General features: G+C 28.5%; 2 protein-coding genes across 6 annotated transcripts in view; one reads left to right on the top strand and one right to left on the bottom strand.

Annotated features, from left to right (window-relative positions):
* The window catches only part of Atg17 (autophagy-related 17), a 113,424-nt gene extending 105,397 nt beyond the window's left edge, over positions 1-8,027 (top strand). For all 5 annotated transcript variants that reach the window (XM_089176093.1, XM_015318963.2, XM_015318964.2 and 2 more), the window contains exon 11: positions 35-8,027. In XM_089176093.1, coding sequence (XP_089032219.1) covers positions 35-157 — 123 coding nt within the window. In that variant the 3' untranslated portion in view covers positions 158-8,027. The remainder of the gene's footprint in view (positions 1-34) is intronic.
* LOC107065358 (uncharacterized) lies at positions 6,711-13,659 on the bottom strand. The gene is made up of 5 exons (XM_015318976.2): positions 13,563-13,659; positions 12,377-12,607; positions 11,124-11,393; positions 10,356-10,449; positions 6,711-9,970 (listed from the first exon to the last, which is right to left on the bottom strand). Exons 1-5 carry the CDS (start codon positions 13,641-13,643, stop codon positions 8,610-8,612), a joined length of 2,037 nt encoding a protein of 678 aa, XP_015174462.2. The 5' UTR covers positions 13,644-13,659; the 3' UTR covers positions 6,711-8,609.
* Between the last annotated feature and the right edge of the window lie 778 nt (positions 13,660-14,437).

Here is a 14,437-nt window from a genome sequence, read left to right as displayed (position 1 = left end):
TTATATATTAATAAAAAAAATTTGTTTGTTTTAGTCAACCAATCGTTATCGTGTAACCCAAGGCACTAAGTTCTACCAAGTGCGTATAAAGCCAGTAGATGAGACTGCTGAGAAATCTAAATCTCAGATGTCGAAAAGAGGCAATGCAGCAGAATAATTTCAATTTAACGCATCCTTTGGTCCTCAGTTTTTAATAAAGCTGTGGTTATGCATGAAATACAACCAGATGTGGTGCGTTACATGTTTAATGAGTAGAAGAAGGAAAGCGAGATAATAAATTCTCCAACTGTATCTGTGAAAACTCAAATCAAGATTTAAATTTACCAGAGTCTCAAGGATATATCCTCATCGTTTGTGAACATATAGATACATAAATATATATATATATAAACTACACATGCAAGGATAAGTGAATGTGATAATAATAAAAAAAAAAAGCAGGAAGAGAAAAAAAGAAAAAAAAATTATTATTATAACGTGAATGGATGCGTGCGTCTCCGCGCATTGGAGTTTCACTGTGATATAAATAATTTTTAAATAAGTGAAACATAAATTGCTAAATGCAGTGGTGGGTGGTGAATTAGCTATGAAATGTCACTACATTTAAATATTCTTCTGTGTCCCTAAACTTATCCAGTAATGAATTATTTTCTTTTTTAATTTGTTTGTTTGTTCAATTTCTTCTTTATTTCTTTCATTTATTTATCATCTTCATAAACATAATAAATAGCAAAAGAAGAAAAAGAAGAATAAGAAAAAGAAGGAGAAAACAGCATATTGTATGAATGACATCAATAACAATTTTCTGTAATTTGACGATATATAGGAAGAAAAGTAAAATTAGAGCTTAAAACTTTAGTAAAAAAAAAAAAATAAAAAAAAAACCAAAAAACAAAAAAAAAATAAGAAATACAACATCAAAAATGAAACAAATACCCGATGCGGATATAAGTGAAAAAGCGAGAGTTGTATTAGTGTTCGGTAATTTCGCTTTGAAACTTCCGCATTCGAACGATTAAATTATCTTTGCACTATGTGAAAAGCTTAGTTGTAAGTTTTACAAAGAAGACATTTTGTATATATAGTTTATATTATATACATTATCGCATTACATAATTTATATATATATATATATATATATATATGCATACATATTATACATATATATACATATTGTACTATATATATTATACTATATATAATATATATATATGTATGTTTATATTTATAATTATATGTGTGTGTGTGTATAATAAAATAGTATATCTCGAATATTACATATGTATATATATATATGTATAATGTATGCGTGTATGTATGTATGTCCGTATGCATATATACATCTATTTATGTATATATACATATACATATAACGTTGTAAGAAACGTGCAATATTTGCATACGAAAACATCATAGTAGGTCCTAAGAGAATATAGTAAAGAAAAATTTTGTAAACAAAAATAATCCTCTCTCGTAAATGTGTTTATACACAATGCAATTTCGTAATATTCTCTTCATAAAGATTTTCGGTAACTCTTTACGTATAAGATGACCTATTAGAGTCGTTCTTTTTATTCCTTTTTTTTACTCTTTTTTTTCTTTCTATTACTTTTCCTTTCCCGCGACCTCTTTCGATAACCGGCCTGTTTCGTGAATTTTTTTATCGCGAAATATTTCCCACTGCTTCTTTTGAACAGAAGAAAAGAATTACAATGTCTCTTACAATCGTTATATCCTTAGGTTTATTTAAAAGAGAACAAAAAAAAAAAAAAGATAGACAAGAAAACTCATAGAAGAAGATAATTTAACTTAAACAACGCGCGAGTTTTTTGCAATTTTTTTCTGGATTTTTCTGATAACGAACGCAAATAAAAAACTAAACTATGAAAAAAGAAAAAAAAAAGAAAAAAAAATGAAACCAGAAAATACTAGAAAGAAGAAAAAAAAAACAAAATGAAAAAAAAACTATTGTGCGCATTATAGAATGAATTTTATAAATGTATGTATGTATACACATACACACGTACATTCGCGTATATTTTTTTCTATTAATCTGATCGATGTCCATGCGATCGAGGTCATTTACCTTATATGATAATTATAATGATAATAATATTAATATTAATAATAATAATAATAATAATAATAATAATAATAATATTAATAATAAAAAAAATAGATGATAATTGCAAAATGAAATTTAAGTCTCTTAGAGAAAAAAGAAGCGGAATTTCTCACTTGGCAACTCGTATATATATATATATAAATATATATAAAAACATATATGTATTTTTTTTTTATTAATTACAATTATCCTATCGTTACTTACCTGCCGTCGATTATATTATTTGTTTGTCCGTGTACACATTTACAAAAAAAAAAGATGATATTCTTGGTAGTATCGCTACAAGTAGCTGTGATCGTTAGTTTCTCAAAATATTTTCACTTCTACTTACTTATTCTTATTATTATAATTAATTAAACGTTAATTCCAATTGTCAGAAATAAAGGAAAAAAAATAAAAATAAAAAAACAATAAAATAAAATAGAATAACATAATTGATCGATCGTTCGAGTGCGTTGTTCTCTCCCTTACAGTTAGATTTAAAAGAATAGAAAAAAAAGAAAGAAAAAGAAATGAAACTAAACAAAGTAATTTTTCTTTCTTTTTTTTTTTTTAATTTCTTGTACAAGAGGAAAGAACCAATTAAACTCATTCGAATGTATCGGTGGGGAGGGGGAAGGTGTTCTTTGCGTATGTAAACATATAAAAACATAAGCGAAGGATCATTATTATTTTTTTTTTTTTTTAAACGAAGCAAACGTAGATGTAGAAAATGAATGACATATTGTTTGTAAAAATATGTGCTAAAGATTTCAAAATGACGCCGTTTGTCCTAAAAATCGTAAGCTCGAATTTGTAATCGAGAAAAACGATTCGTCGACTTCGATTTTTAGCTCATTGATGATGATGATGATGATGATGATGATGATGATGATGAAGATAATGATAATGATAACGATGATAATGATGATGAAGATAATGATGATGATAACGATGATGATGATGATGAAGATAATGATGATGATAATGATGATAATGATGATGATGATGATGAAGATAATGATGATGACAATGATGATAATGATGAAGATAATGATGATGATGATGATAGCTACATAATCACTCTCTCGACTCGTCAAGAAGAAAGAAAGAAATAAATGAATAAAAAAATAAATAAAAAACAAACAAACAAACATATTCGTGCTCGAGCATGAATAATAAATGCTTATTCTTAAATAAATGGAATAGCATAGCAGGAATTTAGTATGAATTTCGTTGAGGAGCAATGGATGACCTATATTTCTCTCTTCTTTCACTATTCTTTCATTATCTATCACATTTTCAATTACATTATATAATATATATATATACATATTTATATCTCCGACACTCTTAGTCTCTTCAACGAATCGTTATAAAATAAAATAATATTTTTCCTCTCTTGTTCTCGTCGTGGCTGAGATGAATATTTGACAACGAGGCTTTGTTATATATACATATATATTTTTTTCTTTCATTTAAAGAAAAAAAAAAGAAAATGAGAAAAAGAAACAATCTATCATTAATTATAATATCGATGTTGCACGAGAATATATATTATAAACAAATAGTTGATTATTCACGTGCACGCGATCTACGGTTCCTATTAGCCCTATTTTTTCGATCTGTTAAAAAATGCAAAAAAATAAATAAATAATAAAAAGGGAAAAAAAAGAATAATAGAAAGAAAGAAAGAAAGAAAAAGGACAACCGTTCGCTCGGCTTTTATTATTGAAATAATATTAACATTATTAATAATAATAATACTAATAATAATAATACTAATAATAACAATAATAATAATAATAATTAATATTAAAAAGAACCTCTAACAAGTAGAAAATACGCAGACACGCACGTTATCATACACCGTCTCTTCTCTCTCATCTATGTTTAAATAATATATTAACTTTCCGAAAGAATTTAACTCGCTGCTACGGGCTAAGGTTTATTCAAAATGCTACGTAATATTTTAAAGGTTGAAAGAAGATGGTCTTTACTAATTTAGCTTATAGATCCGTTTAGATGTCAATGATATATGTACGTCTGACGATGATAAGCTTAATTACAAATTAATTGAATAAAGAGGGGGAAAAAAAGTTGATCGGAGAGAATGATGATGATAGTGATGATGATGATAATAATGATAATTATGATGATCGAAGAGCAGATATTTCATTGTTCCATTAGTTTCCTTTTCAATGTCTGCTAATCACTTCTTATCGTATTATTTTAAATGGATCTCATCGAAATAGTATACGTCAAACTATAGGATTGATTGCATTCTATTGATTTATATTATTTACAATTAGCAAGAGATGTATTTATTTAATAAGAGGAATTGCACTTCGACGATTGCAATTAAATATGTGTTGTTGATCATCAAGGCCATTATTTGTTTGTTTGATTCTTTTTTAATGTTGGTTTCTTTTGCTGGTCCATAATATTTATTTGATGACGTATTTAACCTTCATATAATTACGGAATCATTGTTAGATTAATTATAGCATTGTGCGAAATTTTCATTGCAACCACGCACACGTATTAGAATATACGTACACACACATACACTTTGGCAAACGTTTAATCGCAACGTCGTTGACGGTCACTCGTCGTTGCGCTTTACGTTTTCCATCGTGGAACGAATGAATTAATTTTTTAAAATAATAATAATCATTTTTAATGCACTATACAATCACTTTGTGAAAAAATTGTTGAAAAAAATAACGATGTCGAAGAGAATGAATCTTATTGAATAATAACGTTATCTCTCTTCTCAATGTTATTTATTTATTAGTAGATATTATTATTATTTTTTTGTTAATTCTTTCTTTCTTTCTTCGAATAGAAATTTCGATTACGCTTCGACTTTTCTTTTTTTTTTTTTTTTTTTTTTATTTATTTTCTTTTTGTTTAATTTTATCGACACGTTAGCTCGCTAAACTAACGAATATTTCCAATGGAAATTAGATAATTTGAACGAATCGGAAATATTTAATTAAGAATGAATGAGAAAAACAAATGATGTTTTTGTTTGATTGTTTGTTTGTTTGTTTGTTTGCTTTTCGAAGATACATCGATATTTTCATTGCGAGGAGAATTACGAACGTTTGATAACAAGCTTTTGTATTTTTATTTTCTCTTTCTTTCTATTATTATTATTATTATTATTATTATTATTATTATTATTATTATTACTATTACTATTACTACTACTATTATTTTATTTACTTCAATTCAAACGTTCGTAATTCTGCTATCATTAGTTTTCTTGATAAATCTTTGATCGCGAACTCGTCGAGACAAAATAATGACTTTTTTAATTAAAGTCATGTTTTATCAAATTTTGAATATCGTAGTAACGTGCCTGTAACGAGCACGTAAATGCACGAGTATTACATTACCGATAAGAAAAAAAAAGAAAAAAAAAAAGAAAATGAAAATAAAAAAAGGTAGAATTATTTCCTAAATTGTCGAGAGAGAGACAACGACTCGTGTGCCTGATCAAAAATGGCCGATCAATCGAGTTTAATTAATCAGCAAGAAATAAACAAAAATTAAATTTAAAAAAAAAGAATAAAATAAAATTAACGTGTTACGAGCGCGATCATTATTCAACGTTGTGGACCATTTAAACGAGGATAAAATTAAAACGAAAAAGAAAAAAAAAGATTATTAAAAATACAAAATAAAGAGGAGGGGTGGGGGGAGGGCACATAATACGAGAGACGATAATAAAATCAGAATAATATTGTATTGTCCTTATCGTTAAATATACGATACACTCTCGTAATAAAATGACAAAAAAAAAAAAAAATAAACAAAAATTATATAAAATACACGGAGGAAAAAGTTTTGTGAATCTTCTTTCCAACCTATAGAAAAACAAAAAAAAATAGTAAAATAAGTTATTTAAAAGAAAAAAAAATATTAAGAAAATTAAGTTATTGCGTGGATGGGTGCGAAGTATGGTCTCGGAGCCACAGTTTTCAGAAATATTTTGTAAATGACATTGCGTATAGTAAAAAAAAAAGGCACGGACACACACATAAAAAAAAAAAAAAACAAATAAAAAAATAAAACACACCAAAACAATATAGATATATTTATATTCCAAAGAGAAAAAAGAAGTAAAGACCCAAAACGAGAAGTGTGAATTCTAAACAAAAATAAATAAATAAGTAAATAACTAATTAAATAAATAAATAATAATAAAGAAAAACAAAAAAAACGACGCAATCTCGATTTTTTTTAATCCGACCGATGTAAAGTTCGAGAAAAGAATAAAATAAAATAAAATAAAATAAAATAAAATAAATTAGATTAAAAAATAGGAGAAAGAGCTATTCCCTCGCTCATACTTTTTCTTTATTTTTTAGCGATCCTACGACTACTAATGTTTGAATTTTTGTCTTTTACTTTTTTTTATTTTTTACTTACGATTAAATATCCAACAAAAGTATGTAGAGATAAATATATAACGTTGTGTGTGTTTGTTTGTGACGTAATGTGTTATGAATATTATTCGATTGATGTAAGATTATTTCTTTCTTTTTTTGTTCTATTTTTAATTAACCCCCCCCCCCGTCCTCTCTCTCTCTCTCACTCTTTTTCTTTTTCTCTCTCTCTCTCTTTTTCTTTCCTCTTGAAATTTTTGGAAAAGAAAAACCACGAGAAAGGAACTCTAAATAGTATAAGGGATAGAAAATCGATGAGAGACAGATTAATATATTAATCTATTAGTTTACTAATTTGTTGTTTGTCTCTTTTTCTTTTTGACAATAAATCATAATTTCGTAAAAAGAAATCTTTACGAAAAGTAAGATTAACCTCTTAGGCACTACGCGCCACTATAGTGACTTTCGCGGATGCCATCTTCCAGTACGACGCGTCACTATAGTGGCTTTCGCGGATGACATTTTTAAAAATATATCATACCTAATTGTATTATTAATTATTAAAGTAAATTGTTAAAGTTAAAGTATATGCAATATATTTTAAAGAAAAATTATAATTTAATCATTAAATATTTTATTTTAATGTACTCGCATAGAGAACGACATTGTCTGTTGAACCCTGCCATACAGAGAAACAGCTCCGCGCAAAATTCAGCCGTGCCTAAAAGGTTAATTATATCTGTGACATGAGCTGTGGCAATTTACAAAATTTTAAATAACAAAAGAAAGTTCGCAATGATGATGATGATGATAATGATAATGATGATGATGATGATGATGATGATGATGATGATGATGATGATGATGATGATGATGATGATGATGATGATGATGATGATGATAAGCGAACACAATTAGTGTAACGAGAAAACGTATCAACGAGAGAATAAAAATATATATACTATTTATTTTTGTCCGTTATCTTTATTGTCATTGAAGAATTGTAAATGAAACACAGGCACACCCTGTTTCGTACCTGTGACTTTTTCTATTTAATTATTTTCTTAATCTATCTGCTTGGATAGATTTTTTGTTGTTGTTGTAGAACTTTTTCATATCGAGAAAACTATGAAATACAAGTAAATATATGATTGGTTTAAATATTCTTATGGGGGGGTATCCTCTCTCGTTGGTTGACGTGCGTTGTTTGCGTAGACTAATTCGCACCCATTTCGTTCGTGCATCCTCTTTTTTTTATTTACGTTTTGCTAATTATCGATAATTATAGAGATTTAAATGAACAAAACAAATTATAAGAAGAAGAAAAAGAGAAGAAAAAAGAAAGAAAGAAAGAAAGAAAAATGATGAAAAAAAGATATTACGTATGTAATCGAGAAAGTGTAACCCATATAGGTAATACAATAATATTATATAATATACACATACAATTGTGATCGTGAGAGTATCTGTTACGAATAAACACAATTACAAATAAACTATGTGACTTTTTTCAAAGTTATAGAGGACTCGAGTGTACTTTCGTTTAGGAACTCATCCATCCCTCCATTTAAAATCCTTTCCTAAACTTTTCTTAATTTAACTACGCAATAACGTATTAGATGTAACAATTAATTCGGTGCTTCTTTATATTATTATTATTATTATTATTATTATTATTATTATTATTATTATTATTATTATTATTATTATTATTATTATTATTATTATTATTGTAAAATTCATTGAATCAAAATTGTCATATTTTGTTCATCAAGAAATTCAATAGTTGTCCGAAAGATGAACCGAAATCATCGAAAATCATGAAAACTATTTTGAATAATAACATACATATATATGATTAATTTATATATATATAAACTAAATTTGTTTTTTAACGCACCGAATTAATTGCTATATCTAACATATTTTAAGTTTCTTATCATATATGATGATGTGTTCGATTAAATAGAGGATTCAATTTCTATTGCACAGTTATTCGTGGTGCAACTAACGTAATATATTTATTTATAATACAAATTCATATTTCGGACGAAGGAAAGTGTTATTATTTTTCCTTTTTCTTTATTTAAAATTTCAAAATTTCTTTTTTAATGATGAGGAACGAAAGTTTGAGAATTCGGAGGACAACCGGTCATCATACTTGTTGAGTTATCTTCCGTAGAACTGCACAACATTCCAACTAATGTATAGTCTACAAAAGGTGGGAGATCGATATCAGGGACGTCACTGTAACCGTTAAGTCCAGAATGATGTACGGGAGCTGTGTTCATCGTCATTTGAGGTAATCGAGTATCAAGAACCTCACACGTGTAATGACAACGATCGTTATTGGGATAGAAAAATGGTTCCGGACTGTTTTGAGGTTGTACAGAGGATTCGATCGTTGCGGTATCTGAAAAAAGTCTTTCGGTCACTTCAGGATTCGTTTCGTGCGTTCCATAAGCATTTTGAGATCTTTCCTCAAGAACCATGTGATTCGGCCTTGGATGAGATTGTCTAACGATAGGTTGATGATTTTTCGCGTTCGTGTCGTCAAATAGTTGATAACCGTCGAAGGAATAAGGATGTCTGTTTTCGGATATGGGACTTCGATCGGAACGATCAGGATCAGTTAATGCCATATCATTTTTGGGTCTTTGATAAGTTCCGTAATTCGTTCTGTCGATCATGGTATTTTGATGACAGTCTTTGTTGAAACAATCAACGTCCCTCCTGGACGATAAAATGTTTTCTTTGTGTCCATCGAAACCAGGGAAATGAAGTCGATCATCCTGTTGAGGTTGAGTCCAATAAGGCTGATGATCCTGATCGTTCTTAATGCGATCGTTTGTAAAGGGTTTAGGAGTTTGCGTTCTATCGTATCCCGGAAAATTCAATGCATCTTCCAGAGAATGACCTTGATTTTGATCTTTTTCTGATACGTATTGATGTATAGTTTTTCTTGAGACAAATCCCGTATCTTTGTCTGTGTCAAAAGCAGGAAATTGAAGTCTTTCATCCTGTTGCATGCTAAGATGACTGCTACTGGAATCTTCGCTCAAGAATTGGTTCCAATAAGTTTGTTCTTGATTGTGTTGTTTCACTTCATATTTGATAGTGCCACTTCCAAGGTCGAGTAAAGTGGGTGGAGACCTTGCTACGTCTTGGGAATTTACTGGAAAGTCTGGTCGCAGTGGTTGATCCAATTGAAAAATTTCTTCAGGTTGAAAGAGATCACTTGTAAATGATGGAAATTCTGGATAAGATGCTTCTTGAGGTATTTGATTTGGTAAACAATATCCTACGGTATTTTCTTGCATTGGTACTGTATCGGGTAACCAGTATGACTCAGTCGATGATGTTTGTTGATTATATATATTAGTTTGATGATGATGTGGTTGCTGATACGATGAAACGTTCGTTTGCATACCACACATGCATTCGAAAGGTGGACATGAACAGGAATATCCTAAAAAAGAAATAATATATATATATAATATATTATTTATAAGTTCTATAAGATGCTTAGAAATTTTGAAATAAAATGAAATTCGCGCTTTTATTTCATTTGACCAATAACAGCGTTAGTAATTTAAAACGTGTAAATCGTCCAATCAATATGATCTGTTGCAACGATTGCGCCGCAATGTGGCCAATTTTGGTAGCTAAAAATAATTGGATCATTCAAATTTTTGTTCGTTTCGTTCGCGCTATATGCACCAAAATTTAACGCGAAAAAAGTTTGAAATTTGTTGTAAATATATTTGTATTTTAAGTAAAAAGTGTGACTATTTATTATTATTAGTGAATATAAAATTAAATAATTATTAACTATCTTTGAATAAGTTTCATACCTTTATCTGAGATCAATGGTGGTGGTGCTGTAGTTCTTGGAGGTTGTTCAGTAGATTCAGTATTCGATCTTTTTGTTCCTCTCAATGACATTAACTGCAAAATAGTGAAACAACGAAAGTTATTTCTTAATTCCAGTAATTCATCATTATTAAAAGAGGTTGAAAAGTAAGAAGGAATTCGTTGGACAAGTTAAATTCATCTATCCAAGTAAGATTTTACAATGTAATCAATTTTCTTTATCTTATAAACTAAACTGATAAAATATTTTGCTATATGAATGAATAAATAACTATCATGTTTTACTGTTTAGCATTATTTTAATATAATAATGTATATGTAGTATATTTATGAAGATTGTTGTCTAATTTTAAAAGAAGTTGTCTATTATCATAAAAGCAAATTATAAGTTGTTTGTACTTTTGTCACTAGATGGCGCGAACATTTCTTCTATTTGGTCCACCCTATTTATATGTAATATATAACAGATAGTATTTAATATACGCGATGAAATATATAGATAGAGATTTATATTTTATATTTTAATTGGAAATAATCGATAATGACAATTTACGTTTTTACAGTTAATTTAGATTTAGTTAATTTATTTTCTGTAGGTAACTACTTTAACGACCGGTAACAGAATTCTACTTGATCTTAACATTTACATCCGAGTGTCGGTAATGTAGTTATCTCTAATTAAAATCTTTAATATCAAAAGTTTTGTTGACATATATATATCAACAAATGATTTATTAATTGAAACAAACCTTGGAACCTAAAGCAGCTTCTCTTGCGAGTAAAACAGCCAATCCTCTGACTCTTTTACCAGCACCTACGCTTCTTCTAGCTTCGGAAGTGGATTTTGCTTCTGGTCGTGGATGATCGTGTTGTCCTTTAGCTTGAAAGAATATTGCGTGTTCGGTGTGTCGCCAAAAATGTGTAACAGGATAACCGCAATGTCCACGACAGGACAAAATTTCTAAACGGCCGGTGCATTGTCTGTTTGGGCAGGGTTTACCTTGTTGCTTTTTTCTAGCCTGAAAACATGATCCTAGGTTTAATACTAGCATGATTATTTATTTTTTATTTGAAGAGTAAACACATATGAAATTCTGGGTGATTTTATTTGTGTTGGGGGGTCTTTTTTTTTAATATTTATTAGGTCTATTTGTTTTTTTTTTTTTTAGCTAAGATGATAATAGTTTTGTAATATTTTAATTATTTAATTGTTTCATATTTCGAATGAACATGTGAACTATTAAAACCGATTAAAATGATTGATTAAAGTAAAGAAAATTAAAATTTATTTCTTGTTTAATAAAACATATTATTTATTATACTATATATACTAAATATTTTTTTATATATTACAAAAGTTTTATTTTATTGGAATTTTTTAGAGTTAAATTTCTAAAAATCTTAGAAATACTTTGTAGAGAATTAAGCCCATATTTTTTAACAATATTATTTTAATTCGAAATTAACATTGAATAAAAATTGTTTTTTGTTGCTTAATGTATTTTATTAGTAATCAATTATTTTAATAGATTTAGCAGAAATAAATATATGAGTCCATATTTTGTGCAAAGTTTTATATATTCATTTATTTTTATTTGGAGATATATAAAAGTTTACTGTAGAATTGATCAAAAAATATTATCAAATCGATAATAATAAAAATATTTTGTATCATTCAAAATAACAATAAATAAAATAATAAAAAAAGAAAAAATTTTATTGGGCCGCAAGTGAACTTATACCACTTTAAAAATAAAAACAATTCATTACTTATAATTATTATAATAATTCTCTAATATTCTATTGCGCTAGATTTTATTTAGATTTGAATATAAGAATAGAATACTATCACCGTTAATTCCAAATTTGTAAAATCTTAAAATTACGAAAAATCGCGGGAAGACTTATAGCGTGTTGAATGAAGCAAGTTCGTAAAATACTTTTACTGATTTATCAGTAACCGCTTGGAAATATATCGTAGAGATCTCAAAAAGGTTCGTACCTTGTCGCAAATCGCCGGTCGGAGGTGTACCCTTCCGCCACCAGGCAATATGCATTCCTGAGAGCAGACCAAAACTCCGAGGCAAGACTTTTTCAGTATGCTGACGTTGTGATTGTTTGTATTTCTCATAGCCCAACCAGATGCATGCCTTCTTGCTTCTTCGCAATCCGGTCCATATACCCTTCTTACGTGGCCATCCGCCCATTCGCACCAAGGATCGTATTCCACGACCTAAAAGCGGTATTCGCGTCATTGATTTATGTTTTTACGTGCCCTCGTGGACAACTTTTCGTTCAAAGTTAATGTTCCAAAGTAATACAATAATAAAGAAGAAGAAAAAGAAGAAGGAGATCGAATTATTGGCTAATCGTAAGATATCAAATAAGTTTAGAAACAAAACTCAATAATATTCAATATAATTCAATCATTTAATCGTTTTTATCTAATTGTAAGTTCTCTGAGAAGATTGTTGATAATTATATAAGACTTTATTTGATTTTGTTAACCTTTCGTGTTACATGGATCGCATATTTAACTGAATTTTCTATTTAGGGTAATTTGAAATATTTTTTTTTCATATGTGTTAGAGTTTATATTACCCATGTAGCTTAAAAAATTAGGCAGGTATATGATGTGTTAACCCATTCACTGCAAACTACGAGAAACCTTGTTTGGTTGCATCAAGATTTTTGGATTTTATTTTATTCATTGGTGTATCAACTGCGAAATATTTTGTATGTTATTTTGAAAATCATTATAAATATCATTCAAGGATTATATTTAGATTAAATTAACGTTCTATTTAAATAAATTTAAAAATAAATTTAGCACCTAACGCAAAGTTTCCATAAATTTCTCGTCAGTGAAAGGGTTGAAGTATCACAATAATAAAAACATCATTAAAAGTAAAACTACTAAAACTGGTCAAAATGACTGGTTATAGTAATAAAATAAAGTGATTTTTTTTTATTATTACTATTTTCAAAATAAAAATTATCAAAAAATATGAATAATGATTTAATTTATTTGCATAACATATTTTTATCAATGATCAGTCATATGACTAATCTAACAGAATGTAATTGGATCACATTATACATGAACAGATCAAGTGTTAATTGAATAATTTTTATTAAACATTTAATCGTTAATTCTAATATTAAGAATATAAGAATTATATAATTACCCTTGGAACATTAGAATCATTGATATCCCATTCCTGATGGGGATGTTGTTGTTGCTGATTGCCGGCGACAGTCGCTGACATCGTCGGCGACCCAACGCGACTCCTGAAAAAATATCGATGAATATTTTATTATTACCATAAATATAACTTAGATTTATTCTATTGATGATTATTTTCTCTCTCTCTCTCTCTCTCTCTCTCTCTCTCTCTCTCTCTCTCTCACATATATATTCTTTTTTTTCACAAATTTTACAGACGAAGTCGATTTATTCGCATTGAAGATTTCCTTAGGTTCGCAGTAAAATCACATCACCCTTTGAAAATCTATTAGTAAATAAAAGGGGTAGGCGTCAAGGTAAAATCGACAATGGATACGAGCAACGCCTACCGATTGAACATTATATGAGTATATATACATATATATTCACTTATACAGATGCGTTGTTATTCAAAATTTAATTGACTCTAAGGTGAACGACAGTAAACGTCAGGTTTACACGTAAATGGAAGCTTGCCCTTGCCATGTCGTACATGGTTTCTGCAAAAGAATCACAATTTCATCGTTTTCTTTTTCTTTGGATCTATTACCACAACGATATATAATCGTAGATCATTTTATAAAAAGCAATAACCCTCAGAGACTGGCCCTTTGGTATTTCGATAACAACGAGAAAAATCATTCTCCTTGAACGGTACAAATGAACGATTACAACCCCTCCCCTCTCCCAGCTCTCCCACCCTGGTATTTTCATTCACAATAGCGATCCTAATTTTATAGTTCGTTTTCGAAACGCTTTACAAAATTATTACATTATCGTATGTTATATTTAATAGAATGATATTTCATTGATCGTGACGTTAGTTTTGATTTTCAA

This window comes from Polistes dominula, unplaced genomic scaffold (assembly GCF_049000335.1).
Source record: "Polistes dominula isolate Pdom_NZ unplaced genomic scaffold, Pdom_raw_medaka contig_21, whole genome shotgun sequence".
Classification (NCBI taxonomy): domain Eukaryota; kingdom Metazoa; phylum Arthropoda; class Insecta; order Hymenoptera; family Vespidae; genus Polistes; species Polistes dominula.
This window is presented reverse-complemented; position numbering and strand designations above follow the sequence as displayed.